The sequence below is a fragment of the Chaetodon trifascialis genome, chromosome 12, assembly GCF_039877785.1.
Source record: "Chaetodon trifascialis isolate fChaTrf1 chromosome 12, fChaTrf1.hap1, whole genome shotgun sequence".
NCBI lineage: Eukaryota > Metazoa > Chordata > Actinopteri > Chaetodontiformes > Chaetodontidae > Chaetodon > Chaetodon trifascialis.
The window spans coordinates 24,171,723-24,197,654 of NC_092067.1; the positions used below are offsets into that span (position 1 = coordinate 24,171,723).

The following is a 25,932-nucleotide window of genomic DNA, read 5'->3' on the forward strand; positions in this document are numbered from 1 at the left end:
GAAAATGCAAAGTATGCAAGAAATCAATTGACAAAACCAAAGCATTAAATATATACTTCAAACTGTTGCAAAGAGCAAATCTGCACACGAGGGTCAGTGATATCACTGGTGCTGTGAACAAGGTTTTACTCTGCAGCTCTGCATGCAAATGATAATTGTGTCATTACTTTTAAACCACATGAACCTTTTTTCACTTCATGTCTCAGTTTCGTGGAGTAATGAGGCCGAAATGTGAATTCTTTGTTTACTATTGTTGCAGCACTGAGCATGTCTTTTCTCTATAACTCCAACATCAGGATTCTGTCACCCTGAAGGCTGAGAAGACTGAAAAGCTCTTTGGAAGAAATCTTTGGAGAGGTTTGGTCATTTCAACGCCATCACACTGTACACTCACACTGAGAGCAAAACACTTAGAGCCTGTCCTCAGCGACCGGCTGCTTTAAGTGAGTTTCACGAACAGCCGTACAGCAGCAGATTGATGCATGGCTGTTTAGAATAGTTTGGCTTCAAAATAAAAGCATGGTATAATCATGTTAAATTAAATGCTATGTGATATCAGTGGTGGAAGAAGTATTCAGAGCCTTTGCTTACAGTACAAGTACAAACACCATGTTGAAAATACTCTACAAATCCTAAGCAAAATGTATTTAAAGTACAAAAAGTACTCTTGTGCAGTAAAATGGTCTGTCGGTGTTTTACTATTATATTTGACGGATTTGGGGTTAAAATAACTGCTGTTAATGTTGCATTTTACTGCTGTAGATGTTTGAGGCTGAGCTCATTTTAAGTACTTTGTATACTTTTGGCTGGTTTAATCTACAGCAATGCATCATATTCTATAAGATGTTTGTAGTATTACTGCCCTGTGAGAACCACATATCATATCACATATCTCTAACAAGCCAGTTTTACTGGAGGAGGAATATGGAAACTTGGAAACTGAAAAGTAACTCGTAACGAAAGCTGTAAAAATTACAAAATTTGCCACTAAGATGCAAAGTTGCATATGAAAATAATAAAGTATAAGTACTTAGTAAGTGTACTTGGTTACATTCCACCACTGAATATATTGTTGTAAACATCTGACATATTTTAAGGTATTTACAAAGACAGGGTTCATACAGTGAGTCACATCCTTGACCGAAATGTTGAAAAATCTGTTTATTTTCTGTTTGTTTGTGACAAAGCTGAAAGTCTTTTTAGCTCCACACACACTCCACGGCTGCCGTGTTTCGCTGCGGCGTCTCCTTCTCACAGCTCTAAAGGCCTCAGCAGAGCCTTGGCTTCCTGGTCTGTGGACGGGATGTCAGATAAGTGCTGGAGAAACGGTCGTCCATGGATGCAGGTCCAGCTGCTCTCATCGAGCTGCTGTCCCATCCTCAGCAGCGTGTCCTCCACGTCCTCCCTGGATAAATTCAAAGGCAACTGACGGGCAAGTCGCACCGCTTCGCCCTGCGAGGGAAAAGTCACAATTCAGATATTTAAGAAAACAAACAAAAATCTCCATTAACGCCATTCCTGAGGTCAACTGCTAGCATTTCTCACTTGCAGGTAGTTTGTGACTTTAAGTGGCCGACTCTCTTGCACAGTCGTGGCCTTCCTGTGAAGAACTGCAGTCAGGATCTCCCTGAGGTCCTCCACACCGAGGAAAGGCACGTAGTCTGCCATCGCTGTCACTTCCAGATGTCTCTCGGCTGACGTGAGGCCTGGCCAAAACAAGCAGAAAACAAGGATTAATATACTCCAGACGCTACTACTATCTCCAGGAAAGAATAATAAATAAATATTGTGGTTTACGGCTGGACTCATGACCAAGTCAAACAAGCCAGGGGCCAAATGGAGTGTTAAATGACTAATAGAAGCCCCAGCAGACTGGAAGGAAGTTGTCTTGTAGGGTGGAAGAATGATAGCTTCTCATTTCATGAGGAAATACTGCAAATCATGCACAATTTATATTTCTGATACACGACTTTGGATGCGAAGTGGAAAAAAAAACCTGGAGAAGCAGAGACAGTTATAAAATTTCTTACATATTTCTGTGCTGGTTGTGTTGCCCGTTCACAGTCCATGACATTTACTCCAAAAAACTGATGTAGAGCAACAACTGACAGCCTTCCTTATTCTAATAACAGCATATTTACCTCCATACAGATATGTGCTGGGGTGTTTTTATTAAAATAAACAGTATCTGCAGAATAACACCGTCCGCATGAAAATAAACAACAGCTCACATTTTAAACGAGTCGAACAAAAGCAGAAGATATTCAGCAGAGATTGAGCAACGGAACCGTCTCATACATGCCGCTAGCTTCAGTCCCATGCACACCCACCGAGGCTGGCAGTGCCAAATGAAAATTCCTCGAATTTCTCAAAGGGCAACCATTCTCATCACCTGCACACCGGGGTACGAACCTACTGTGAGACCACTCTGTCGGGCAGAGAGCCAATGTCAACTGAGGTGAAGCGTTCCAGCAACAAAAACAACCAACACTCACAGGACACTGTATACCCTTTGCAAGTGAACAGAGAAATAATGTCACAGCGATGAAGAAGCTGGCAAAAACAGGCTGAGCTGTGGAGGAATTCAGGTTTATTTTTACACGACGTGCATTCACTTCATTTAGTGCAGTATACACATGTTCAACTACACTGACCTATCAATAGGTGTAGATGTGTAGGTGTAGAATATTTGTTAATATGACTCATGTTGAAATTTGTGTTTAGTTCAAAGAAAACTGGCACCAAAACTTTACTCTGTACACGTGTGTGTAAAAGTACTGTGGTTCATGTATTTGAACTGAGAAAGCTTTTAATTACAAAAGAGCATACGAGTCTGTTGGATGTTATATTTACAGCTTCTCTGTTTCATCATTCATTGTTTTGTCCACAACTAATCCGATACAAAGAAATAACTGCCTGTAATCCAGTTACTCGGACTGTACGTTTGACATTTCTAAGTGACTGGTGAACTATCCATGAGACCTTTAAACAGCGTGACTTGAAAGTAAAGAGAGGCTTGTTTTATGATTGACTGTGTTGAGCTGCGGTGCCTTCGTTTAGGGACTGTTTGGTCACCAGTTTCAGAAGGGGCTGACAAACTAATGTTCAGTCATGTTAAACCGGCTCATACCGCAGTGTTACAGTCTGAAATGTTATTCTCAGTTTACCTGGAGTGAGCTGGATTTTAAAGCCATTAGCCACGAGCCTGGGATCGGAGAAGAAGGCCCTTCCATTGAGCTCAGGGCTTTGTTTCTCCATGCTGCACAAAGCCTCAGTGTACTCGGCTCCCCCTAGACTTCTAGAAAAGAGAGACGAGGAGATGTTTAACACACAGCTTTGGTGTATTTTCAGACATTACGCAAACCTTGATAGAAACCAGTTAAAAGGATTTGTCTTAAATGTGTGTAAAGAAACTGGATAAGTTTTTCTGGTGAGGAGCGGGTGATACGTTACCCATCTGTTAACTGTATAGGGTTCTGCAGACTCACTGCTGGAAGTATATTATTCTCTAGAAGTCTCTTAAACAGCAAGGCTTCCTCCACCCGAAATGGGTTTAACAACATGAGCCTCTGACCACATAAAATGACCCAGGCGCTCTGAGAGGCCAGCCGGTTTACAAGACGGAGGCCCCGCGGCACTGCGCTGCTCTGGGATGAAAGGCGCTGAAGCTGCAGCCGAAGCGAAGGCAGGCTGCAGGGGAGGGGCAGCGAGGGCTTCGGCGCACAGCTCCTGTTCTTCTTCTTCTGGGGCTGTGCAGAGAAGAGCTGGTCCAGCAGCGTCTGGTTGGCCTGCGGGGCCTTGCGTTTCTGGCCCTGTGCGTGGCCCCGCAGGCTGCTCGCGCTCGTCTCTCTGGGGCCTTCAGCAGAGGCTAACTTGGTCCTTTGGTCGTGGTGTTCCAGGTGTTTTTTCGCCTTCTCCTCATACCTGCAGAGTTCAACCAGATCTTTTAGACTCACAGCAGCAGTGACGACCGTCATTGTGGCGGCCGTCCCAGCATGCACTGATCTAATGACCATCCATGATTGGGCTTGAATATTATCCACAATAAACAAGAAAAACCTGCTTTGCAAACAGGAGATGTGAGGTCTGAAAGACGTGGAGGCATTTCATGAAAGATGCTACTGAGTTGCATCATGGAAAATGTGGCGTCCGGTGCTTTGGGAACTTGACCTAAAAGTCTGGATATTTTGGCCTCGGCTGCTTCGATATGGACCGTTCTTTGTTCAGCTTCTTCTTGCAAGTCCTCCAGCATTATGGAAGTGTCATACTGAATCTCTGGACTAATCCCTTAATGTCTACTTTATGTGTGGTAGCTGTTTCAGCAGGATTTAGATGCTGCTCACTCAGATGAGCCATTGAAACAGTAATATGTCACCTGTTGATAACTTAGTGTTTCATGTCTTCTGTGTAGCACCGCTGCTAAGCTGCCATCTGTTGCTGTCTACTAAGAACATATTACACTGTGCTCTAAAATCAGAATTCGTGTTCTGAGCATCACCTCGGACCCTCTGTACATGCAGAGAACATGTTGATCTATATAGATACTAAGGGTGCTTTCCTCAGCAAAGCCGGCATTTGCCAAGTCATGTTTCCACAGATGCTCATGTGTTAAGCATTAGGGCTTACACTTCAGCACCCCATTATTCAAATAACCTGCTTTGTGAACTTGTGTAAGTGCAATTCCTAGAAGTGGTGTGCCACTTAACAGTGGCGGTGAAAGGAGCCAAGTCCTCGCCACATCTTATTTCATGTTTAAGACAGCCATACGGCAGGGCAGGATTCTAAACAGATGTCTTTTTCCATACACTCTTCCATACCTTATATAAGGCCCCAAGTACTGCTGATACACATTTTCCAGCTTTGCAATTACTTTAAATTGGTATGCAGTAATCTAACATAATTAGGTTGAAGTGCCTTCAGCGCAGTATAATGTGTTGTTCCATGATGCTTCTAGCGGAGCACTGACGTGTCTGTGTGCATCTGGAGTCACTAATGACTGCCTGACAAGATTTACCTTTCATCCGATTTCACAATTCATCGTGACAGAATGAAACCGTTCAGAGCTGCTCATCACGGCCTGCGCTGCGCTGTGCTCTCTGATCTGCTAATAGCACCATGGCACAGATGTTTTGTGTGCTCAGATCTCAGACTGGACTCCGGAGCAAACACAGTTTTTCCTCCTGTTTGTTTGTTTTTCACCTCACCTCCATCCCTGTCCTTTTTTCACGGATGTAAATCCCTGGACTCTGCTGGAGCAGGGGTCAAACACAAACACTCATTACCTCCATCTGTTCTGCAACAAATCTGCTCTTGACAAGCCAACTATGTGTCACTCCTCATGCCACTTGTGGAGTAAGTGTTTAGGTGAGACTTTGAATGGACAAAGAGACTTGTGTGAAGCTGGAGACAGAACATGTAGATATTAAATTAATGTTAATTTCTATTGAGAAATCAGGAAATATAATCTATATAAAGGGAAGCATTAGTGTCTCTTAGATCTTATCATAGTGCCACAAGAATGGACTGTTGATATTCTCAGTGGGTTTAACATTGAGGTTAAATAAAATCTGCCATGAAGAACAGCACAAGGACAATAGATTTAATGTTTGAGCTCATCAGCTTCATTGATTTCTGTAAATATCTGCTTATCCTGAATCTGATGCAGCAACATGTTTCAAAGACTGGGGAAGATGTGGAACGCTCCAGAAACACCTGTTTGGATCGTTCCACAGGTAAACAGGCTCATTGGTAACAGGTGAGAGGATCGTGGTTGGGTATGAAAGGAGCGTCCTGGAAAGGCTCAGTCGTTCACCACTTTGTGAACACATGACTGGATGAAGGATGTTACTGCATGAGCTCAGGAACACTTCGTTTGTTTGCAGATGATAATTTCGGTGTCCCAGCTGTTCTGGAGTCAGGACACTTCACCATCAGTGATACCTGTTGTACTGCGGGAAAAGTCATCTGGCCAAGCCCCTATTAGACACAGTTGTCTGGAAATTAGAAACGCAGCTCATATCAACAAAATTTCCAGACTAGGCTTTTCACATGCGAGTGACAGGTCAGACTCCCCCCCCACACCCCCGCCCTGCAAATAACAAGAAATGGAAACAACTGCTTGGAAAGGTGAAGGTCTGGAAACTCACTTCTTACGGTCTTCCTCCCTCAGATTTTTCCACCTCTCGTGAACGGCGACGCTGATATCCTGCAGGCTGGCTGTGGGTTTCTCCCTGAGGACCTCCGCTCTGGCCTCCTTCTCGAACAGGGCGGCAGGGGACAGCGGTGCCCTCATGGTGCGGTTGCTGATCAGGTCGTAGGCCGTCAGAGCAGCACGCTTCTCCGTTATGGCGTTGAACATCTTTCTGTTTGAGCTGCTCGGACTCTTCGTCTCATCTGAGTCAGGATGATCATTCTTTGAGGGTTGATGGATTCGGACGGGCTGCAGGGCTTCTCCTGTCACAGGGTCCGTCAAAGCCGTCCCGCGGCTCCAGTCCTCAGCTGATAACTGATGTTTGCTCGTGTCTGCACCTGACACGGCATCGCCCTCGAGTCTCTGAGGAGACAAGCTCGCTGAGCCCGTCTCTGGTGTCTGAGTGCAGCTCTGATCTTCACAGAGAGAAAGGTTTGACTCAAGGCCGGCTGGGACCCGGTTCAGTATCCAGTCTTCTGCGATAGAGGATGATGAGCTGCTGTTGGAGGTCCGGCGGTCCAGTGAACCATCAGTACTTGTTACGTCACCATGTTTAGCTGTGTGGTTGGTGAGACTGTCATCCCTCTCTACACTTTGTTCACTGTCCTGCAGTGAAATATCAGTCTGCAAGGGACTCGATGGTGAGGGAGATGTCTGATGGACGGGCTGCTTCTCAGCTGGGGGGTCACCACTGGGCCGATAACCATAAAGAGAAACCAGAAATGCCTCGACCGCGGTCAGCACAGCCTCCTAGATTTCAGACAGATCACAGGCGGGAAAAAGAAACATCACACAGACTCATATCTGCTCGCCTAAGGCTGAACCACGATGACCACATTCTGACCAAACACTTGATTAAGCTTGAATTTCGCAGATACCTTTTCATGAAGAAGAACCTGAGTCTTGTCCGGTGTCAGATTGACGTCGACTGCAGAGGGTGAAACCGTGACTTTAAGCATGAGGGTGGGATAGCGGTTTCGGGCTGGGTCATCCGGATACTGAGCCGCATAGTGCTGACGCAACAACTGATCAGTTTGCACAGAAACATGAAATAAAAGAACGTTATTAGAAAAAAGTTTATACTGTGTTGTATAGAGTGTGTGTAAATGGCTCTACCTTCATTATGTCTTTGTGGTGGACGGGCCGGTTGTTGACAAATATGAATGTTTTGTCAGGGTTGGATGAACTTGTTGAAGAGAAATCCGCTCCAGGTTTTGGGAAAAAACCCTCTAAAACAATCTGAATAACATCAAAAATAATGAGAATATTAATAATAAGTAGGTGTCAGAGATAAACAGGAAAGTACAGTAAGGAAAATATCACACCACATAACACATGATGGTTGTAACGAAGGACTGGATTTGGCAGAGATGTTTCTGAAATGTGGCCTTCATGCTTTTGCAAACATTTTCAAATTGACATGCTCGGCAGCTGCTGGGCGCGGGGGCATAACAGCATAACGACCAGCTCTGCAACCTGGACATTACATAAACTTCACCATCATGACATTTTCAATTAGGATGACACGGTCGATCCATTCCACCGACAGCTGCGCAGCTGCAGCGCTGCACAGCTGGGAATGAAGCCATTAACTCTGGTTGTGCGCAAGCAAGCAGGCACCGATGACAGCATACCATACATATGCTGCCACAGCACAGCGAGGAGGCGCAGCGAAGCTCCAGTCATTTCATCAGCTCCTCCACGTTTTGGATATCTCAATGTCAATCGATCAAGAAGGACGAGACGCCCGAGTTCGTCTGACATGCAGAAAACGAAAACGGCAAACCAGCTGGCGTTGAACATTTTTCTATTAAAATTAGCATCGTACGTGATGACCTTTCACCTAGAATCACGCCAGAGGCAGTTCTCATGAGCTTAAATTGATGACTCGACGTAAAACTGAACAATTGCACTTAAAACTCCATTATGAACGTAAGCTTGTGAGAAATTATGGAAAGCTATTAATGTTCTACAGATTGCAAGCGGAATAGCTACGCTTTTTTTCCACATGGCCTCGGGCTCATTATTAGCAGCAACGCACGCCAATGAAGTTAATAAATGAACTGCAGTTTCAGGTCGGGGCACATATGCTTCTCTCTATTTCTGCTCATTAGGGTCACTTTATGAGAGCACGAATGGCACCTCTGGCCCCAAAGGGCCGCAGCTATTTGTAGTCATGCTGCCAAAAACGAGTGTCACATTTTGTTCTGCAGAGGAACAGCTCTTACAACTCTCCCCTTGATCACTAAGCTTTGGTCTTGGGGACAAAGAGGAGAAAAGTTCTCTTTCATTGCTACAGGGAGTCAGAGGAAAAGGTGAAAGGTTGTTCTCATAACCGGGCACCAAAGTGCAGCAGCAAAATAACAACAACAAAGAGGAAAATGAGAGAGAAACGGGGTGAAAAGGGCTGCTCCATATCTGTCAGACTAGATTAGTTGGGAGCCTGGCAGCAGGTACGAGCCACATGACACCTACCGTGACCAAGCAGAAAGTTACCGCTCAACAGTAATTCAATTACGATCAGCACCGCAAAGCTTAGCTAACAAAAAGCACTCACTCTTCATCAGGAAAGAACTCAAGAGAAAAGGGCAAGGGAATAGTTGGCCAGCCACCAACTGACCACATTTGCTGGCTTCAGACCAGGCGTTCATGAGGAGGTTATTAGCTCACGGTCAAGTATAACGTGCATGCTCTCATTTGCTCTGCAAAAAGTATCCATCTTAACTCTGCATTTAATGAAATACTGACAGGTCAAATTAGACCTTTCCAAAACACGTCAAACTAAGTCACCGAGTCATCATCATTCATTTCCAGTGCAAAACAACTCATTTCAAGCTTGTTTCGGCGTTCTTTCCTCATTGTTTTCTTGTCTCTTTTAGCAGTAGCCTCACACAACGAATGATCACTGACACTGAAAGTTCAAGCACGGCACAATTTGTACTGAATTCGAATTTGTACTGAAAATGAGACTTAATGGCATTTCGCTTTGGGACGGACTTGTTGACACCGAGCTTTTTTAAGGTGCGTGTCTACTGGAGACGAACTGCCATAATGGCTCCACAATAAAGGGCAAAGGGGCATGGGAGTCACAGTATGAGAGCAAAGAGTGCAAGGTGTGTGCATGAGGCGGGGGTGGGGGGGCACGTAGCACGGCTGTGCCAGTTCGGCCGCGCTATGTGTCATCCATCAGAGCGCAATGCGCTCCACGCAGCCTCTTCACATTCACGGCATCACTCGTTATACTGTTCAAAGGTGACTTTGTCCAGCTGAGCGACGGTCCATGTGAAACAATAAAAATAACAGTGACCATGAAACTGGAAACCAGTAAACCTGAAGCCTCCAGACTGTGACTTGACACATCTTGGCAGAAATCTCTGCTTTACACTGCTTACAGTCAGACTGGGTTATTTCAAAGCGACTTATGTGAAATGTGAATTTGCTTACTCATGCACAAACATGCATATCTGCCACCAATGTTAGTGTTCATGAAAACCCAAAGAAAACTGAGGTATGGTCTCTGAAAGCCACGAGCATTGCTCCAGTTCCCTCTCATCTCTGCATGTTTCCCCTTAACTAACCTCTGGTTGCTCTTGGTGATGGTGGCAAGGGAGCAGGTTGGCAACGGCACTGGGCCCCAGCGTAGCAATGAGGGCACTTCTGTGATCGGCCACCTTGGCCTTCTGCCAAACCACCACCTGCAACAATATGACACCAGTCAACTTCCATGAGTCCTCATCAGGCGAACCACACTGCATAAACACCTGTCAAGATAGTAACTGGGCCACGGAGCCGCCGACATATCTGGAGTTCATACATTTTGTTTCAGTCCAGAGATTCAGCAGGAGATGGAGAGAAACTGCAGCTTTAAAGTTGAAATCTTCAAGGTTTAGGGCAGGGAAGAGAAAAGATGTGGAAGTGTAGCTGAAGTCAAACTGAATTCAGATTTAAATGAACACTGAAAAATAATTCATGCCGTTACTTCAAATCAACAAGGACTGCGATCCTGAGAGGTGTTAGCCCGAGATGCTACGTGCAACGACGACTCACGCTGCTGTGAAAATAGTGAGAATAACATTAACTCTGCAATTACAACACTGGTCCAAAATCATTTAGCTCCTGCTATGATTCTGTAAGTTTTAATGCTACGTTTAGTAACTTAAATCGTAGCCATTTTCCTCATAATTGTCATTCTTATGTCAGATTAGAAAATATTTTAGGTATAAAATATGTTGACACCTGCAAGCGGTCTTGTAGTTTGTGCCCACCAGTGGATTTATCTCCTGGGTGTTGATTTCTAAAAGCATGCACCCTGTAGCAGAGCATGTCTCAGCTATTAAATACGCAATTTGGCACATGTAAACGGATCACTCCTGTAAACAGTTCTTGAAGAAGCTGTGAAACACGACACAGGCTGAATAGCAGAGTTGGAGATAAAGGATAGGGGCAACTGAGTGCTGATTGTACAAAACGGGTTCGCTACCCTCCCCCTACAACCTGGATTTCTATGAAAGTTAGATGGTGGTCGTGTGGCCCCCCTCCGACCTGCACCGCCTATACACTTCTGTGTACAAACTGGCTGCAGCCTGAAACTGAATCTGGGGGTAAGTCCGCAGCTGTGTTCAGCAGCTTACTCAGGCGTCATAATCAGCCAAATCAGAGTTCACAGTCAGCCATATTTGTGTTTGGGGCACCTGACAGTTACGCTGAGCTGCGGTGGGAAAGGGCATATGGGATGGAAATGTCTAAATGCTAAATAATTCCACTGCTGGTTAATCGAATGTTACGTACTGGAACGATCCAAAATAACACCAAAACTTTGCAACCCTGTGCAGCCCGGGGGACAGGCGAGAAAAGCAACCGCTCTGAAAACATGCATGCGTATGTTATTTACACCAAAACACGCAACCTCAGAGCAACGCTGATGATCATCAATGACTGAGGCTTAAATCAATGATAAATAATGAGGAATCCTCTCAAAGCAAAGTCAATAAAAGTGGACACTGTGGGATATGATGCATTGCTTTGGTATGTCTGCTGGTTATATTTAGTTCTTTTGTCCACTACCTCAACAGTCAGGTACTTATTTGACTTTTCCATTTGCTAATGGACTTTCACATCTTTGCAGACACAATAAGCATAAACTGTCGAAACTGTTGCGTCACATTTTTTTTTAATGATGGAGGGAAAAATAGTGACTCTAATTACTAATAAATACTCCTAATAAGTATTTGTGGAGTCCAGGTGAGTGGTTGTAATGGTGCACAGGCATGACTGCAGACACTTTAAATGCTCTGACATTTTATTTTGGTGAAGACAAAATATTGTAGGTTTAGGATGACCCTTATTTTCTCTACAGTTTCACAGTACGTATGTTTTTTAGAACAGCTGCTCGCTGCATCACGGTGTCACAGTATTACTCCGGTCGTCTGACAGGCTGCTGAATCAATCTGTAGTTCTCTCCATCTCTATACATTTATATTAAGCCTTCACACGTCAATACTTATTGAAATGAACATTTTTATGGCATCAAAGTTCATCTCGTCTCACCCAAACCTTTTAAAAGACCCTTAAGCAACACCTGAATGTCACTGAAGCCATCAACCCCTTTCATACAAGCCATCGTCCAAGAGGCTATTATTCCTAAATGTCCTGAATAATTAAAGCTGAAAGGTTGATTTTGATTATCGATCAGTAACTGAAGTCATTTATCAGGTGAAAGCTCCTTTAAAACTGCTTGCAGCTTCTCCACTGTGAGGATTTGCCGCTTTCCTCAGTTTTATATCATCATTAATTCAATGCGTTTGGTTTTTGGGATCTGATTGACCCATTTAAATAGATTAATGTGTCATTAACTATTTTTTTTTTCTGTAATGTCTACAGGTACTGTAAGCAAACAAAACCACCTAACCTGCTCTAACCTGTACAGAAGCCTCCTTCTATCAGTCATTCTGTCCACACTTGGCTCCAGAAAAGGTTCAGTCTGTGTCTGTCTGAAGTGCTTCTACAAGCCAAATGAATATTTTCCATCACACTTAACAATTTCATAACTCACTGACTCGCATTAGCAGTGACAACAAAACAACAGGAGGCTGGAGACAAGAAGGTGTTTGATTAATTAATCTCACGTCACACAACAAACTCTCCTTCGGCTCAGACCATTTTCATTTTATCAGCACTTAATTTTGCTCCTTACGCTTTGTTATTGTTGTTGTCTTCAGATGTCATTCTGCTGGAGAGAATTAGAAACTCCATGATTTACTATTAGCAGCAGTAGCAGCAGCACTATCAAACTGTTGAAGATTAGAGAACTTAATCTAAGGTCTAAGGTCTCAATGAAGCTCAGTGTCTCTGCACTAATCTTAGGTAGTATCTAATCTTACATGTGCTTTTACACATTTCAGTATTTCCAGAACTCTATGCTGCAGAGACATGGCATACTAACAAAAAGCTGACTTTGGGCCAGTGACAGACAGTCATTTGAAGACTAACGAGGACACCTAGTGGCTGCTGCGTGTGGAGGACTGCAGACTGTATGAGCAGGGATTTAAGACACTTTCAGGACAGACTTCATTACCATTAAAACCTCAATGAGCTCTCTTTCCCACCGGCTCAGCTCTGTTGTAGGGAGGGTAAAATTAAAACCATGATCACACACTTCACTGTAGGCTTGAAAGGTGACGATTAAACATATGCAATTTGATCCTGCGTGCAGAGCAGCAGATGGACTTTCATCATCTTGAATTTTGTTTGTTATCATGGATTCCAAGGACAACAAGAAGATGCACCATGTCGTCCTCAGAAACATCTCACACCTCCCGTGAAGCATAATCAAATTTAACTTTGTCCAAATGTAAAGTTTCATCAGTCGTCGTTGTTGAATTGTAAAACACATATATTCCACATGTATTCAGCAGACTGACAGCTGCCACTTACACCCGACATTAACTTCAGATTTCTCTTTGCTAAGTTAAATCTGAAAAGGGAGGAGAAGTTACTGACTTTGTTGTGAATGAGCGTGAGCCTCAGGTCAGGTGTTATGATGGCGTAGGCCATCAGCAGGTCCTGCACTTTCTTCAGCTCCTCCTTGCACTTCTTGGTCGAGGAATAGTACTGCCGTCTCACTGGGAGATTCTTGAAAAGCTTCAGTACGCTCACTGTTGTACCTATAAAACACAAAGACCAGAGGTTTGCAACAGCTTTTCACACAAAGTTTGCTTTGCAACAAGGCGGAAGGACACAGGTAGACTAGATCTACCTGGACGCCTTGAAACTTACTGGACAAGGTGTGTTTTATTCTGAAACTGGTCACAGTAAACACCAACACTTCCCATATTATCTAATCTTTTCCTGTCATTCCTTTAAGATTTTTACATCAGCAAATGAATTTACCGGCATGCCTTCTGGGGTTAAAACCCTTCAGCACTCATTAAGCATCTCTTTTTCCCTGATGACAACATTTTTTTTCCATACAGCTTGAAACGTCTGTCTATTTTTTACATTAACAAACAGTATAACCCAAAGGAGGAAGAAATGAGCAACTTCATGCGCACAGTTCACGAGATAATTTGACTGCTGATAGAGCGAAACATTATGCAAACTGCATCTAAATCTGTCAGTGAGATGCTGATGCAAAACTTCAATCAGTGTTCACCATGTCTCCATCTGTGAGCAGTCCTTCATTTTGTTGCTCACTACAAGCCAGATTCAATTATTCGTGCCTTACCTTGACCTAAGTGAGACGGCCTCTGAGACACAATCTCCCCTGTGAGGTTGAGCGTGTACTGGGTGCTGATGTCATCCTCCTCTGTCTTTGTGATGACAGCCACCTGAAGGGAAACAGCACAGTAAAGCATCAGGCTGCCAAACATCCCAGATTATATACTGTAATAAACCAGGAGGTAGATTCCATTCCTGATATACACAAATGTCATATTTGTACAATATTAGACATGTATGCATGGCTGAGGTTAACCGTTTTCTTTTCATGAACAGCGTTATCAGTTCAGTGCATGTATACAACTTATAAATCAATTAATAGCTCCCATTGATAAATACCTCTCACCTCGGCCACGGCGCAGATGGACCCCAGGGCTTCTCCTCGGAAGCCGTACGTCTCCAGCTGTTCCAGGTCCTCGTGGCTGCAGATCTTTGAAGTGAAATGTCTCACCGCCATCACAGGAGTATCTACAGCTTTGATTCCATGGCCGTTATCGCGCACTTCTATCCGGTCCAAGCCGTAGTTCTCCTGCAATATGAAATTCAATAAATACTGTGGGCTGCTTATGCAACAGCAGATGAAATCAGTACTGTCATTTGTGAAGATTTAAAACCAAAGCACACTTTTACCTCAAGTATTGCTTTGCTATGGATTTATTTGGATATTTTATCAACTGCATTATCAAATACATCAATCCTTTTCACTGCCAGAGCAGATCAGATTAGTTAAGGGGTCTACATCTGCATCAGTTGTGATTCACTAAACAATCCTACTTTCAAAATAAACATTTTGTTTTTCCAAAGTTGGCCATTTAGACACTGTACCAGTTTAATGTCGATGCTTGAAGCGCCAGCATCCAGAGAATTTTCCATCAATTCTTTCACAACGTTCAACACAGAGGTGATAACCTGGGAGCTGGACAGCAGCCGCACCGTATCTGGAGGCAACTGCTTCATGATTTAAGGCACCTGTTGAAGGAACGCGGTTTTAGTTCGCTACTTCCGGGTGTCGTAGAGTCACAACCACAGCATGGCACGGAGGTATGCAGAGGTATGTAGAGGCATGATCTCTCAATAGCCCACTGACACATGAAAACCAGAGTTCAGAGGGTAACTTTCAGAAATGTGTTCAGATTATTGATTACCTATTTTCAGCTGCGGCTAGTGCGAGTAATACCGGATTAGCCACCACAGACGTCATGAAACCAGAATGCTACCTGATGGGAGTAACGTTACTTTAGGTTATATTAGCTGGATGTGTAGCTAGAGAGCCACAAATGCTAGTTCACCAGTAAACACAGCACTCAGGTTATCGTCAGAGGCAATTTCATATAATAAAGAACCATCATGTCACGTAGACGGTGAACACCTTAATAAATTAGCTGAAAGGTGTTTCACAGTAGACTGACTTAACGTTAGCTAACTGCTCTGCAACTTACTTGAGCTGCTTAGTCTCGTTAGCTTACAATTAAAAACCCGCCTTCATAGTCACATCACAACCTCTCATTAAACCGACTCTTAATATTAGTGAATAATTAAGTTAAATTAAGATTAAATGGGATATTAAATACTGACCTGCACGGACATTTCTGGATTTCACATGAGCTCCCAATGAAACCTTCATAAACAACTAGCACGAGCAACACGGCGGAAACGACCTGATTCCCGCCCCCTTCATTACACGTTGATTGGTTAGATGTGACACGAGGGCGGGTTTAAAAAATTGACTTGGACAATTCTTTTCCCTGAGTGTGCACTGACAGGTACAAGTTTTTGTCAGGCTACTCAGAAGCCCAGTTTCTGGTAAGAATGCCACACTAAAACCAAATGCAGTTAGGTTATGACTAATCCTAATTTTAAATACAGGTAATCTAAATGCTAACAGAGCCTATTGTTTCGTAGAACGTGTTGGGGGCGGGACACAACCTGAGAAGTCACTATCAGGGCATGAAATATCCTGAAGCAGATGCCTTGAAACCACGTCTACTTCCGCCGGGGTCAGTCTACGACGTGTTGTCTGCGCTCCTGGACCGCACGCATCTACAAGGAGATAAACCGTTTCTCTCAATAGCAGTTTGTTTCTATAAATACCTCCACTGCTCGCTACTACCTGTAAGTTTGCAAAGCTGGTTGTGTGAGTGTTTAATGTTAAAGTTTTAGCCCCAGAGCTTTGCTTAGTGTTTTTTTACGTAATGACGTTGACTAACTTTGGAATAGTGGTGATTTGGTCTAGGTTATGTACTGGAGACGAAAACATGTCCAATGGATGTCTGATGTTTACACACCTATTTAACAAAGCAAGATAGATATTAAAGAATAGATAACACCGGTTTGCATTAAGACACTGTGGTATAATCAATTTGATTTTAAGTAATTGTTTATGTCAAGGTATTTTAACAGGCGTGCAGTTTGCTGTAGCTACGAAAAGCAATCAGCAAATAGACTAAGCCATTGACAGTGGTTTGAACAGCAAAGCACGTATTGTTTGTGAGTAACTTTAGTCAAATCTTGTCTAAGGGTTCTCTCCAGTTGCCATTCCTGTCGTTGCAAGCTTTCTACAGGCAAATGGTGTTGTTGTCAGACCGAGTACATCTGTCAGTTACTTCATGTATTAACTTTGAATCTGTCTATCGACTGAAATGAGCACCAGTAACCCAAACGCAGCAGGTAGCTTCATGTTACAGTTCAGTCTTTGTTGGCAGTTATCTGGCGAACTGTAAGTGCTCGATTTGGGTCAAAGTCATGGTCTATATATACATGTTTTTAACCAGATGTCAAAATGCATTCTGCTTGCTGCATGTTGGTATGTGTCGGGCCTTGCTGGGGACGTGAAAGTCTTTAATGATTGCAATTTAAGCTCTGTTCGTTGTCTTTAATCCAAAGTTAATCAGAGCAGAGGACAAGGTTCAATGAGATTGCACAAGATCTTTTTTCCCCCCCAAATTTAGACTTGCAGGGAGGACAGAGAGAGTGCCACAGTAGTCAGTTGTAGTAGTAGTAACAGTAATGTAATTTGCTTCTTCAAGTAAAGGCATCCCATATAGAAAATTGTAAACAATGAGCTTCTGCAGTCCTCTGCAGGTAGTGCATATTTAACATTTTTGGGGCTCTTTAAAGTGTCCCAGGATTGCAGGAATCAGAGCTTGCATTATTATTATCATAATCATTATAATGTCAAAGTCCACTTAACGGATGTTGCTGCTACCATTGATCTGTCATTTTAAAATCCTTGAAGTACCTGCAAAAGGCCGAAAAGCAGAAAAACTAGTACATTTAAATCTCCAGAAGCATTACCTACAATGGATATTTGACCCCCACTAATGAGCTCAACATCCAGTGCTGAAAGTAGACTTTTTATTAACATTATGAGGGGTTGGTTATGAGTTAGGAAAGAAAAAAACATAAATGTTGCCTTAAAGTGTGTATTGTGGAGTGAATACATGTAAATCTTTTCTGTTCGCAGACCAGAATGAATGTGGGTGTGGCACACAGTGAGGTGAACCCAAACACTCGGGTCATGAACAGCCGAGGGATCTGGCTGACCTACGCCCTTGGTGTTGGCATTCTTCACATTGTGCTCTTGAGCATACCCTTCTTTAGCGTGCCAGTCGTGTGGACTCTCACTAATGTCATCCACAACTTTGTAAGTCTCACCGCCACGGTCGCTCATCAAACTAGGCCATCCAGATCAGCAGATCACTCCAGATCAGTTGATCATTTGATCTAAGGATGTTGTAGATAACATTTTGAATACCACAGAGTTGGTTAGTTGCAGCCTCACAAGGCTGCGTGCTCGTGTAGCCGAACAGCCTGGCATCTGTTAGCATCTGCCTTGCCTCTGCTTGTTAAGATATGCTCTATTTTGGGGAGGCTGTCCATCTGGCAGCCTGACGCGTGACCTATTATGATAATTTCCCCGGTCCACATCAGGTCCGCAGACAAAACTGACCTTTCATTGTTACATGACTGGCCTCAAAGAGACAAAGTCGATGTGTGTGACATCATCAAGTGGTGCAAGCTCGAAGCGGTTAACACAGATTGTGTATCACAGCCAATACTGAAGGCTATTAACAGTAATGGCTAAGGTCAGCTATAGCCCATTGTTTCCACACAATACAACAGCAGTGGGCTGATTATCCCTTGGCCTTATGTCAGCATTTTAGTTTTATTACTTCTCCCTCTGTAATGCAGGTTTTCCATTTAAAGCTGAATTCCTGTGTTTTGACATAGATGCATGTAATTGGAAAGGAGACTGCTAGCTTAGCAATAAATCTGCGTCGTCCCGTCCTGGGTCTGTTGGGGGGTTTTTTTACCTCTTGAATGTGATTTATGAAGCACCACCAGCACGAGGCAGGAGCTGTGTTGTTTCAGTCGGGATCCCTTAAACGCTCTGCGTCTCAGACCAAAACGCAAAAACTCCTGCAGCACCTCAGAGTTAGTGGGTGTTATTCTGGCTAGTTTGTCAGACAAAAGGAAAGTAAACACAGACTTTTGTGCTACAGCCAGAGGCACTGCAAACTGTAAACTGCAAAAACAGTAAAGGTCTGACTGCTCTTTTACATTAGAGTTTCTGTATATTTTGAAGTCTTTCAAACAGTCATTTATGACTCTAAGTTCAAGTGAATTGTGACAAAATGTGGCTCATGTATTTGGACATGCAGCTCATTAAGACGGAGCTGGATGAAAACAGGAGTCTCATTCCCCTGAATCTGTCTGCTGTGGCCTTATCCCGTCCAGCCCGCAGTTAACTGCACGGCTGTCTTTTTGTCTCGACAGGGAATGTATGTGTTTATGCATGCAGTGAAAGGCACACCCTTTGAGACCCCCGACCAAGGAAAAGCCAGACTTCTGACACACTGGGAACAGCTTGACTACGGCGTGCAGTTCACTTCATCTAGAAAGTTTTTCACCATCTCCCCAATCATCCTGTACGTATCAGACACTGTGTGATTCTGTTTATGATTGCAGATGAGACATTTTATAGTTTTTTTAAATCCTGTTGCACCTGCGATTCGCAAGTTGTCTCTTCAGGGTGCAGAGTCCGCACTCAGCAATGTGTTGAAAGCAGTCAGAGTGATAATACGGTTGTGTCCTTTGTTTGCACAATGGAGACCTAAAGTTCATCTGAGCTGCTCTTGCGTAAAGTTCAAACTAACCCAAATGTTGTCCCAGAAAATGCTCTTTCACTTCCTGTGGCCAGTCAGTGAAAAGTACTATTCTTAATGGAGTGTTTACGTCCACGTTAATCACCAAACGACAAGAAAAATGTGGTGAAGTAGGACAAAGCATTGCGATCAGGTGATAACTGTCAGCTACAGCACAGTTATCTAACACTATCCTGTTATTGGGCAGATTCAGTCATAAAGTTATTAAAAAAACACATAATGAAAGTCTACAACTGTTATAAATTAGTAGCTGTGAATTAAAAAGTTATAAAATTGTATATGTTTGCTTGCCAACACTAAAATTAGCATCTAATGTCAGATTCAGTCATCTTAGCAGCTTTAATATACTGTAATGCAGTGTTGACGTTGGTTTGTGTACTATTACAGGACTAGTTTGTGTACTCTCACAGAGAACGTGTTGCCGATACAGCCACGATAATTGGCTCTTCCTCATCCTCCAAGTCATCCGACCTTTCCAAACGGCGCTCCATGCCAGCTGCTACTTTACAGAGGACTTCACAGCTGCTGTGGGCGAAAGATTTAAGCATGTGTTTCAGCTGGTGCAACACTGCAAATGTTAGCAGCATGTAAGATCTGTTGGAAACTACACTCAAGCTAGGTTGCGTTTGGACTGAGCTGCCGGTCATTCACGCCGACTGTCTTTAAACGTGTGGATCATGAAAACAGCATCACATGTTGTGGATCAGGCACTCAGAGGGAAATGCAGAGTTTCTTAGGACTCCTCTGTAGACAGCTCTGACTGCATGTGTCTCGTGTTGGAGGGATGTCGTGGTTCACTTCTCCGTTCTGCTCCACAGATACTTCCTGGCGAGCTTCTACACAAAGTACGACACGACACACTTCGTCATAAACACCGCCTCGCTTTTGAGCGTCCTGATCCCCAAGCTGCCACAGCTACATGGAGTGAGACTTTTTGGCATCAACAAGTATTAAGTTATTGTAAATGCTGTGCCTCACAGCGACAGAAGTTAATTCCTGTGTCGTCCGTACCGCCGATGTTTGTACTAAGTCGTACAGTTTGTGTAAATGTCACAGTTGGTGTTTAGATATCAGGTTTAAACTGAAATGTTAAAAAACAAACAGGAGTAGGTTTGTAGATGACAGGATGCCACATGCATTACTAACTTATGTGAATATTTAATAATGTATTTTTGGCCTGCGTAGGCCTGGGCTGGCCCGGGCATCAGCGAGGCTTTTGGTTGTGTTTATTTTGTCTTTGCCCTCAATTCACATGGCAACACAAATTGTGAGTGAGTCTGTTTCTAACCACAAAGATGTCCCAAATGTATTTTTCCAAGATGTTTACTTCCTAAAGGTGGGAGCCTGTGGCTCGTCGTTTATTGGTACACTCTCATTTTGTAACGGGTGTCAAACTTACTGGTGTCGAGTGAAGGATGGAATCATACTCCGTATCTGCATGATTTCCTTGGTATGTGAATCATTTCTCGTTTGTAACTCAATCAAAATAGGGCAGGCTTTTTTCATTGTACAGTTTTTGGTGAATGTTTTGTCCTGTATGTAGAAATGAGACACATTCTTGTTGTCAGGTTCAGTGTTTACTGAGGGAGGTCGACAGTGTCGCTGTGATGAACTTACATTCATGTAGCTGCTCTCTTTGGATTCTGACTTTTTGCTATCATCAAGGCAGCTAGTCCTGCTTTGTTTGGCCGTAGCTCATAGTGCTCTTGAGATTTCTTGTTCTTAATCTTATTAAAATGTTTGTGCCCTCACTCTGTTCAGCTCTCATGATGTGGTGCTTTGCATGCTTCACAATAATTACAGGGTTTCAGGATTGTAATGACAGTTTTGGGAACGTCTGTTAATCCGAGGAGTCTCTGAGATTCTCGGCTGGTCTTACACGTGGTTTAGTCTTCAGATGAAAGCAGAACAGATTTTACAGCCTGCCTTTGGTATGAGCTGCTCTCATAAAGTGTGTGGACAGCAGACGCTGACAAACCTCGGCTTTTCAGGAAAGACATTAACACTGCCCTAAACTGGGTGTTGAACCCGTGCACAAGAAAACATCTCAGTGATGGAGTCTGTCATCAGACTGCACAGGAACAGGGTAACGTTTGCACCACATTTATCAAGGAAAATAATCCCCAGTCTTGATTTGTCAAACTTTACAAATTCTCCTCCAGTTAACACATGCTGGATGTAAAATCCCCTGCAGGATGTGAGAGAAAACAATGTGAGCAGCTGCCTCGTGTGTCCAGATGACAGCTGCCGTTATTTCTTTTGTCAGTAGGTGGCGATATCACATGTCTACTGCTGCTTCCCTTTCCTGCAGGTGAAGAACCAGCCTGATAATGACCGGATTAAAATCTGCAGCCAAATCCAGAATATTAAGAGCTACAATTCAGTTTAACATCTGATTAAAACTTAAAACTGCCTCACCAGCTGCTCTCTTAGAAATTAGTTTTATTGTGCTTATGTACCTAAAGGCTTCAGTGTCACAGTGAAACACGTCCACCTAAAGGAAAGTCAACACTACTACTTATAAATGACCCAAAGCATCTTTTTCTGCATTATGTTCTGTAAAAACAGTAAAATAAAGAGTGTTCATATTGGATCAATACCAATACATCAGTCAGGCTTTATTTAAAATAGGTGTTTTGTAAAACATTTGTTCATTCACGTCGTTGCAGCTTTGATGACTTCAAGTCACTGATGAAACGTCCACATTAACTTCTTTCCTGTAAACTTTCCCTCTTCATGTGGTCGTCCACGCGCTTCAGATCCTCGCACTGCTTTCCCAGCACTCCTCTGTAAACCTCAAAGCGATGGTTCAGATCTTTGTGCGAGTGGATTTTATACTTGGTCCCTAAGGCACCGTCCTCGGAGGACGTCCCATAGAAGACGCGACCTATGCGGGAGTGTACCAGCGCCATGGCGCACATCACGCAGGGCTCCCGGGTCACGTAGAGGTCGTAACCAGTGCATATGTAAGGCTGAGAGCTCACCTCAGCAGCGGGGGTCTGCTGGACGCTGTCCGGCTCTGATGATGTGAATCTACATGCAGGATATCTGTCAAAAGAATAACACCCACCGCCCTGACTCCGAGCCACAAGGTCAACGCAGACCATGACAGCGTGATGAAGGGGGTGGTCCCCTCTGCAGTCATGGCCCACCGCGATGATTCTCTCCGTCGCCGGGTCGACCACCGTGGCCCCCACCGCCTCCATTCCCAACTCGCTGCCTGCTTTGGCGGCAGTCAAAGCAGACGTCATGTAAACGTGCATCCTGGCCTTCTGAGGCGGACTGAAGAGTTCTCCTCTCAGGGCCACGGTCACCTGTTTGTCCTCATGAAAGGAGGTGGGCCAGTGTCTGCTCGCCAGCTCAAACTGGGGTCGGGTCAAAGGGGGGCGCGCGGGGACTTTAACCACAAAAGGTTCACCCAGTCCGTCACTTCTGACTCCATCTGAGGGGAGCAGAGCGTCGATGCTGACCACCTTCGTGTCTGGTGCGTCGCTGACAAGGCACAGCAGGACTTCCAGAGGATGAGGGCTGTCCTCCTCCCTGACCGCCCGCACCCTCTTGACGTGCTGAAGGCCGTTCAACGGGAAGAGGCCGTTCAGCTCCCGGACCAGTCGAGACGTTTCTTTCTTATTGACAATGGGCGCCGCGAACGCCTCCACCAGTTCCACGTCTTGTGACTGCTCATCTGACAGCACAGGATAGGCGACCCAGGAGTCGCCGTCGCACTCTGACCCTTTCCAGCGTTTCGTCTGTGGCTCCATTGTTTTGGCGTTCTCCTGCGAAATATGATTTCACACCAAAGTGAAACAAAGTCAGTGAGTTTCAGGACGGAGCACATGACGCCAAAGCCTTTCAGTCGTGAAAGAACGAGACAAAGACTGGTCTATTCAGCCCAGAAGACCTGTGTGATGCTGCTGCTGCTGCGCATCATTTTATTTCTTTAGCAGAGATCAGCGTCCAAACACTGAAGGCAGATTTTAGAACCCAAAACATGAACAAGCCAGTTCAAACGTCAAAGGCAACCCTTAAAAAATATCCACAGTCTAATTAATAAGTGACACACTGGATCAGTCATTTCATGCACTTCCAGTTTCTGATAGCAGATTATTCAGTGCAGCTCATTTGTACAATAAATGCAACACGATTCTGCATCTGTGTCAACGGAAACACGCTCATTTAAATGATATCTGCACGCTCAGTGTGGATTTACAGTCCAACCAATACTAGATTTATGAGGCTAACCCGATCTCATTTTTTAAGTAACCCTTAAATCTGGTTATTAAAGAGTTGTGACCGACAGTGTTCAGCTGAAAAATAACACTGAGCGCTCTCTGATGGACAAACTGTGTGTAGTGGAGTTTCTTAATGACTACAGACATCATTGCATTTGAGTCCAATCACTTCTTTCTTATCTGCCACTACAGATACACCTGTGACAGCTGACAACACTTCATACACAAACAACCATTATTAATTTTATATCTACAACAGAAACTGATTCCACTTTTAACAAGTGAATTATGATAACAGTCATTAATCAGCTGCAAACATCAAAGATTTGGTTGCACATATTCTTCTTCTGCTTGGCTTTCGGATCATAAATGGAATATTTTAACATTTTTGAATAATCCTTTTAAGAGATTTAAAGACACCATTCTGTCATTACTTGTTCCATAGATATCTGTGACAGAGATCCCATAATCCCTTCAAATGTTTAAGAGATGAATTCATGATTTTAACTCTTTCTAGTTGTAATCCTCGCTGTATCGTCGGCTTTGATGATGTCCAGAAAAGCTGCAGCATCTCCAGAGGTGCAGCACAGCCTGAAGTAATCAATCGCAGACACACGTGGAATATAGTTCATAAAGCAGCCTCGAGGAGATTCCCATTGATATTATGCCTGATGGTGTCCGTAGCAAACACAGCATGTAGTACCATAACAAGAAATTCAACATGCAGTCCTTTCATTTCCTCCCCAGTAAAAGCTTCGTCTTCATAACTTTGGGCACGTGTCGTATGGTCAGTGACACCCGGGTGCCTCGGGTCAGCGTATCTCCTGGCAGCGCCCCTGCAGCAGACAGGTTCACCGCCTTCTCCGTGAGCGTGTCCTGGGCGCGGGGCTGAATGCCATGAAGGAGACGCTGGTACATTTCATCCTGCAGGATCAGGAGACTGCGAGGCCTCACCAGCAGGGAGAACAGGAAGCGGCTCTCCTCCGTCTGCGGGGCATCGCCCTCCAGCCTGCTGATGGGCGTGTAGAAGTCGAGGAGGGTGTGAGAGCCCAGGCTGATGGTGGTGACAGTCGGGTGGTACAGAGGTCCGTCTTCATGGGGCATAATCCCCTCTCCTGGTTTATACTCATTCACCAGCACGTGATTGGCTGTTTTCCCGCTGAATGCACCCAGAGAGGAAATTTTCTCACAGTATGTCTGGAGCCAGTCAGGGATCTTTTCTGCCAGCATGCCTTTGGGATGCGGTAACCCTCCCCAGTTCTGGAGCCTCCTGCCTGACAGCTGAGTCCATTTAGTTTTTGGAGACTTATACACCTGCTGCTGAAGGTAGGACTCCTCATCCTCCGATATGAAATCTGGGATGTAATACACTGTTGGTGGAGCATCATTTACCACAAACTGCTTCAATTCCTCCAAAATATAAGCTGGATGTTCCATGCCTCCTTTAGAAAAGCCAACATGAAATGCTTGTTAAAAAAAGAAGTGCTAAAGCTAGCTAACCTCGCCTCTGGTGGCTAACAGGGAGTAAAGTGTACCACAGCCATGTTTGAAAACTACTAGTAGAAAAACTATGACTGGTCATTTGACTAAAATAGTCTAAAATATATATGACACGTTCAAATCGGATACAGGTTATCTAAGTAACGAACTAACTGTAAAATCTAATCTATGTGGTAGCAGCAGGACGCGACTTGCAGCAGTCATATTACCATGTGATCCAGGGCATTTCCGTGTGCGTTGCTAGCATTAGCATTTTAGCTTCCTCAATCACTTTACATAAACTCTATGCCTACAACACTATGAATACATTACAAACTGAGCGTCGGCAGATAGGACAAGCTCATGGACACCTCTGAAACAAGTACTGGTTTCTTCTTCGGCATTTTAAAAAAGAGACTGCGACTGGAAAAATCCCAATTTATAAAATCATGTATAAATGGACGTAATGATGCGTTTAAAGTTATGGTATTTGCCGTTATTCTTAGTGGTAAAAACGATATTAAACGTTACTCCCATCCACAATGAGATTGCTTTTGGTCGGATTTGACTTCGGACTTTTTTGTGGTTTTCTTTCTATTAACGGTAATTACTGAAGTCACAGTTGTCTGGTGATGCTGTGACATAGACCGCTGATCTTCGTATGTTACGCATGATTTTAGTTAGCGTTACATCAAATATAGTATCAGCTCATTGCCTTTATATGAAACACTGTATGTTTCAGTAAATCTCTCAGCAACTCTGCCAGTCTTCCCAACAATATACAATTTCATTCCTGGGTTATTGTGGCGTTTTTAAGAAATTCGACATTTCTGGTGTCCCTGAAGGCAACACAGCCCACTAGAGGAAAAGGTTAATTTTTAAAATCTTAAACGGCGCCATGTTTATAAAACAAACAGCACGGCGCTGCTATCTATCTACACAAAACTAAAAACGTATCAGTTCTAACCCATAAGTAACACAACATCAACTTTACCTCTTTCAACATCCACACTTAGATGAAAGTGTTGCTCAAACAGCCCGGTTAGCCGCTCGACTCCATGCTTGTGCGGCAGACTAAAACGTCCCCTAACATAGAGCATAAAACATCGGACCCATGCTTTATTTTCTAACAGTTCTTTTCAAATTATTG

General features: G+C 43.9%; 4 protein-coding genes across 5 annotated transcripts; 1 reads left to right on the forward strand and 3 right to left on the reverse strand.

Annotated features, from left to right (window-relative positions):
- Window positions 1-1,116: 1,116 nt before the first annotated feature.
- On the reverse strand, window positions 1,117-15,566 carry pms1 (PMS1 homolog 1, mismatch repair system component). Of its 2 annotated transcripts, XM_070976665.1 has the most exons (13): window positions 15,482-15,566; window positions 14,732-14,875; window positions 14,253-14,435; window positions 13,914-14,016; window positions 13,190-13,353; window positions 9,769-9,885; window positions 7,307-7,429; window positions 7,069-7,215; window positions 6,147-6,940; window positions 3,454-3,924; window positions 3,168-3,298; window positions 1,546-1,706; window positions 1,117-1,452 (listed from the first exon to the last, which is right to left on the reverse strand). In XM_070976665.1, the coding sequence occupies exons 2-13, from the start codon at window positions 14,861-14,863 to the stop codon at window positions 1,252-1,254; spliced, it is 2,727 nt and encodes a 908-aa protein (XP_070832766.1). In that variant the 5' UTR covers window positions 14,864-14,875; window positions 15,482-15,566; the 3' UTR covers window positions 1,117-1,251. The 2 variants fall into 2 exon arrangements, with proteins under 2 accessions (XP_070832766.1, XP_070832767.1); XM_070976666.1 differs by lacking the exon at window positions 9,769-9,885 and having other exon boundaries at window positions 15,482-15,564.
- A 342-nt stretch (window positions 15,567-15,908) lies between these two features.
- On the forward strand, window positions 15,909-20,822 carry ormdl1 (ORMDL sphingolipid biosynthesis regulator 1). Its single transcript, XM_070975803.1, has 4 exons — window positions 15,909-16,018; window positions 17,370-17,549; window positions 18,683-18,834; window positions 19,890-20,822. The coding sequence occupies exons 2-4, from the start codon at window positions 17,376-17,378 to the stop codon at window positions 20,023-20,025; spliced, it is 462 nt and encodes a 153-aa protein (XP_070831904.1). The 5' UTR covers window positions 15,909-16,018; window positions 17,370-17,375; the 3' UTR covers window positions 20,026-20,822.
- Window positions 20,635-25,858, reverse strand: adat3 (adenosine deaminase tRNA specific 3). The gene is made up of 2 exons (XM_070975801.1): window positions 25,777-25,858; window positions 20,635-22,847 (listed from the first exon to the last, which is right to left on the reverse strand). The coding sequence occupies exons 1-2, from the start codon at window positions 25,786-25,788 to the stop codon at window positions 21,777-21,779; spliced, it is 1,083 nt and encodes a 360-aa protein (XP_070831902.1). The 5' UTR covers window positions 25,789-25,858; the 3' UTR covers window positions 20,635-21,776.
- alkbh6 (alkB homolog 6) lies at window positions 21,662-25,852 on the reverse strand. The gene is made up of 2 exons (XM_070975802.1): window positions 25,777-25,852; window positions 21,662-24,745 (listed from the first exon to the last, which is right to left on the reverse strand). The coding sequence occupies exon 2, from the start codon at window positions 24,738-24,740 to the stop codon at window positions 24,036-24,038; it is 705 nt and encodes a 234-aa protein (XP_070831903.1). The 5' UTR covers window positions 24,741-24,745; window positions 25,777-25,852; the 3' UTR covers window positions 21,662-24,035.
- Window positions 25,859-25,932: the final 74 nt, after the last annotated feature.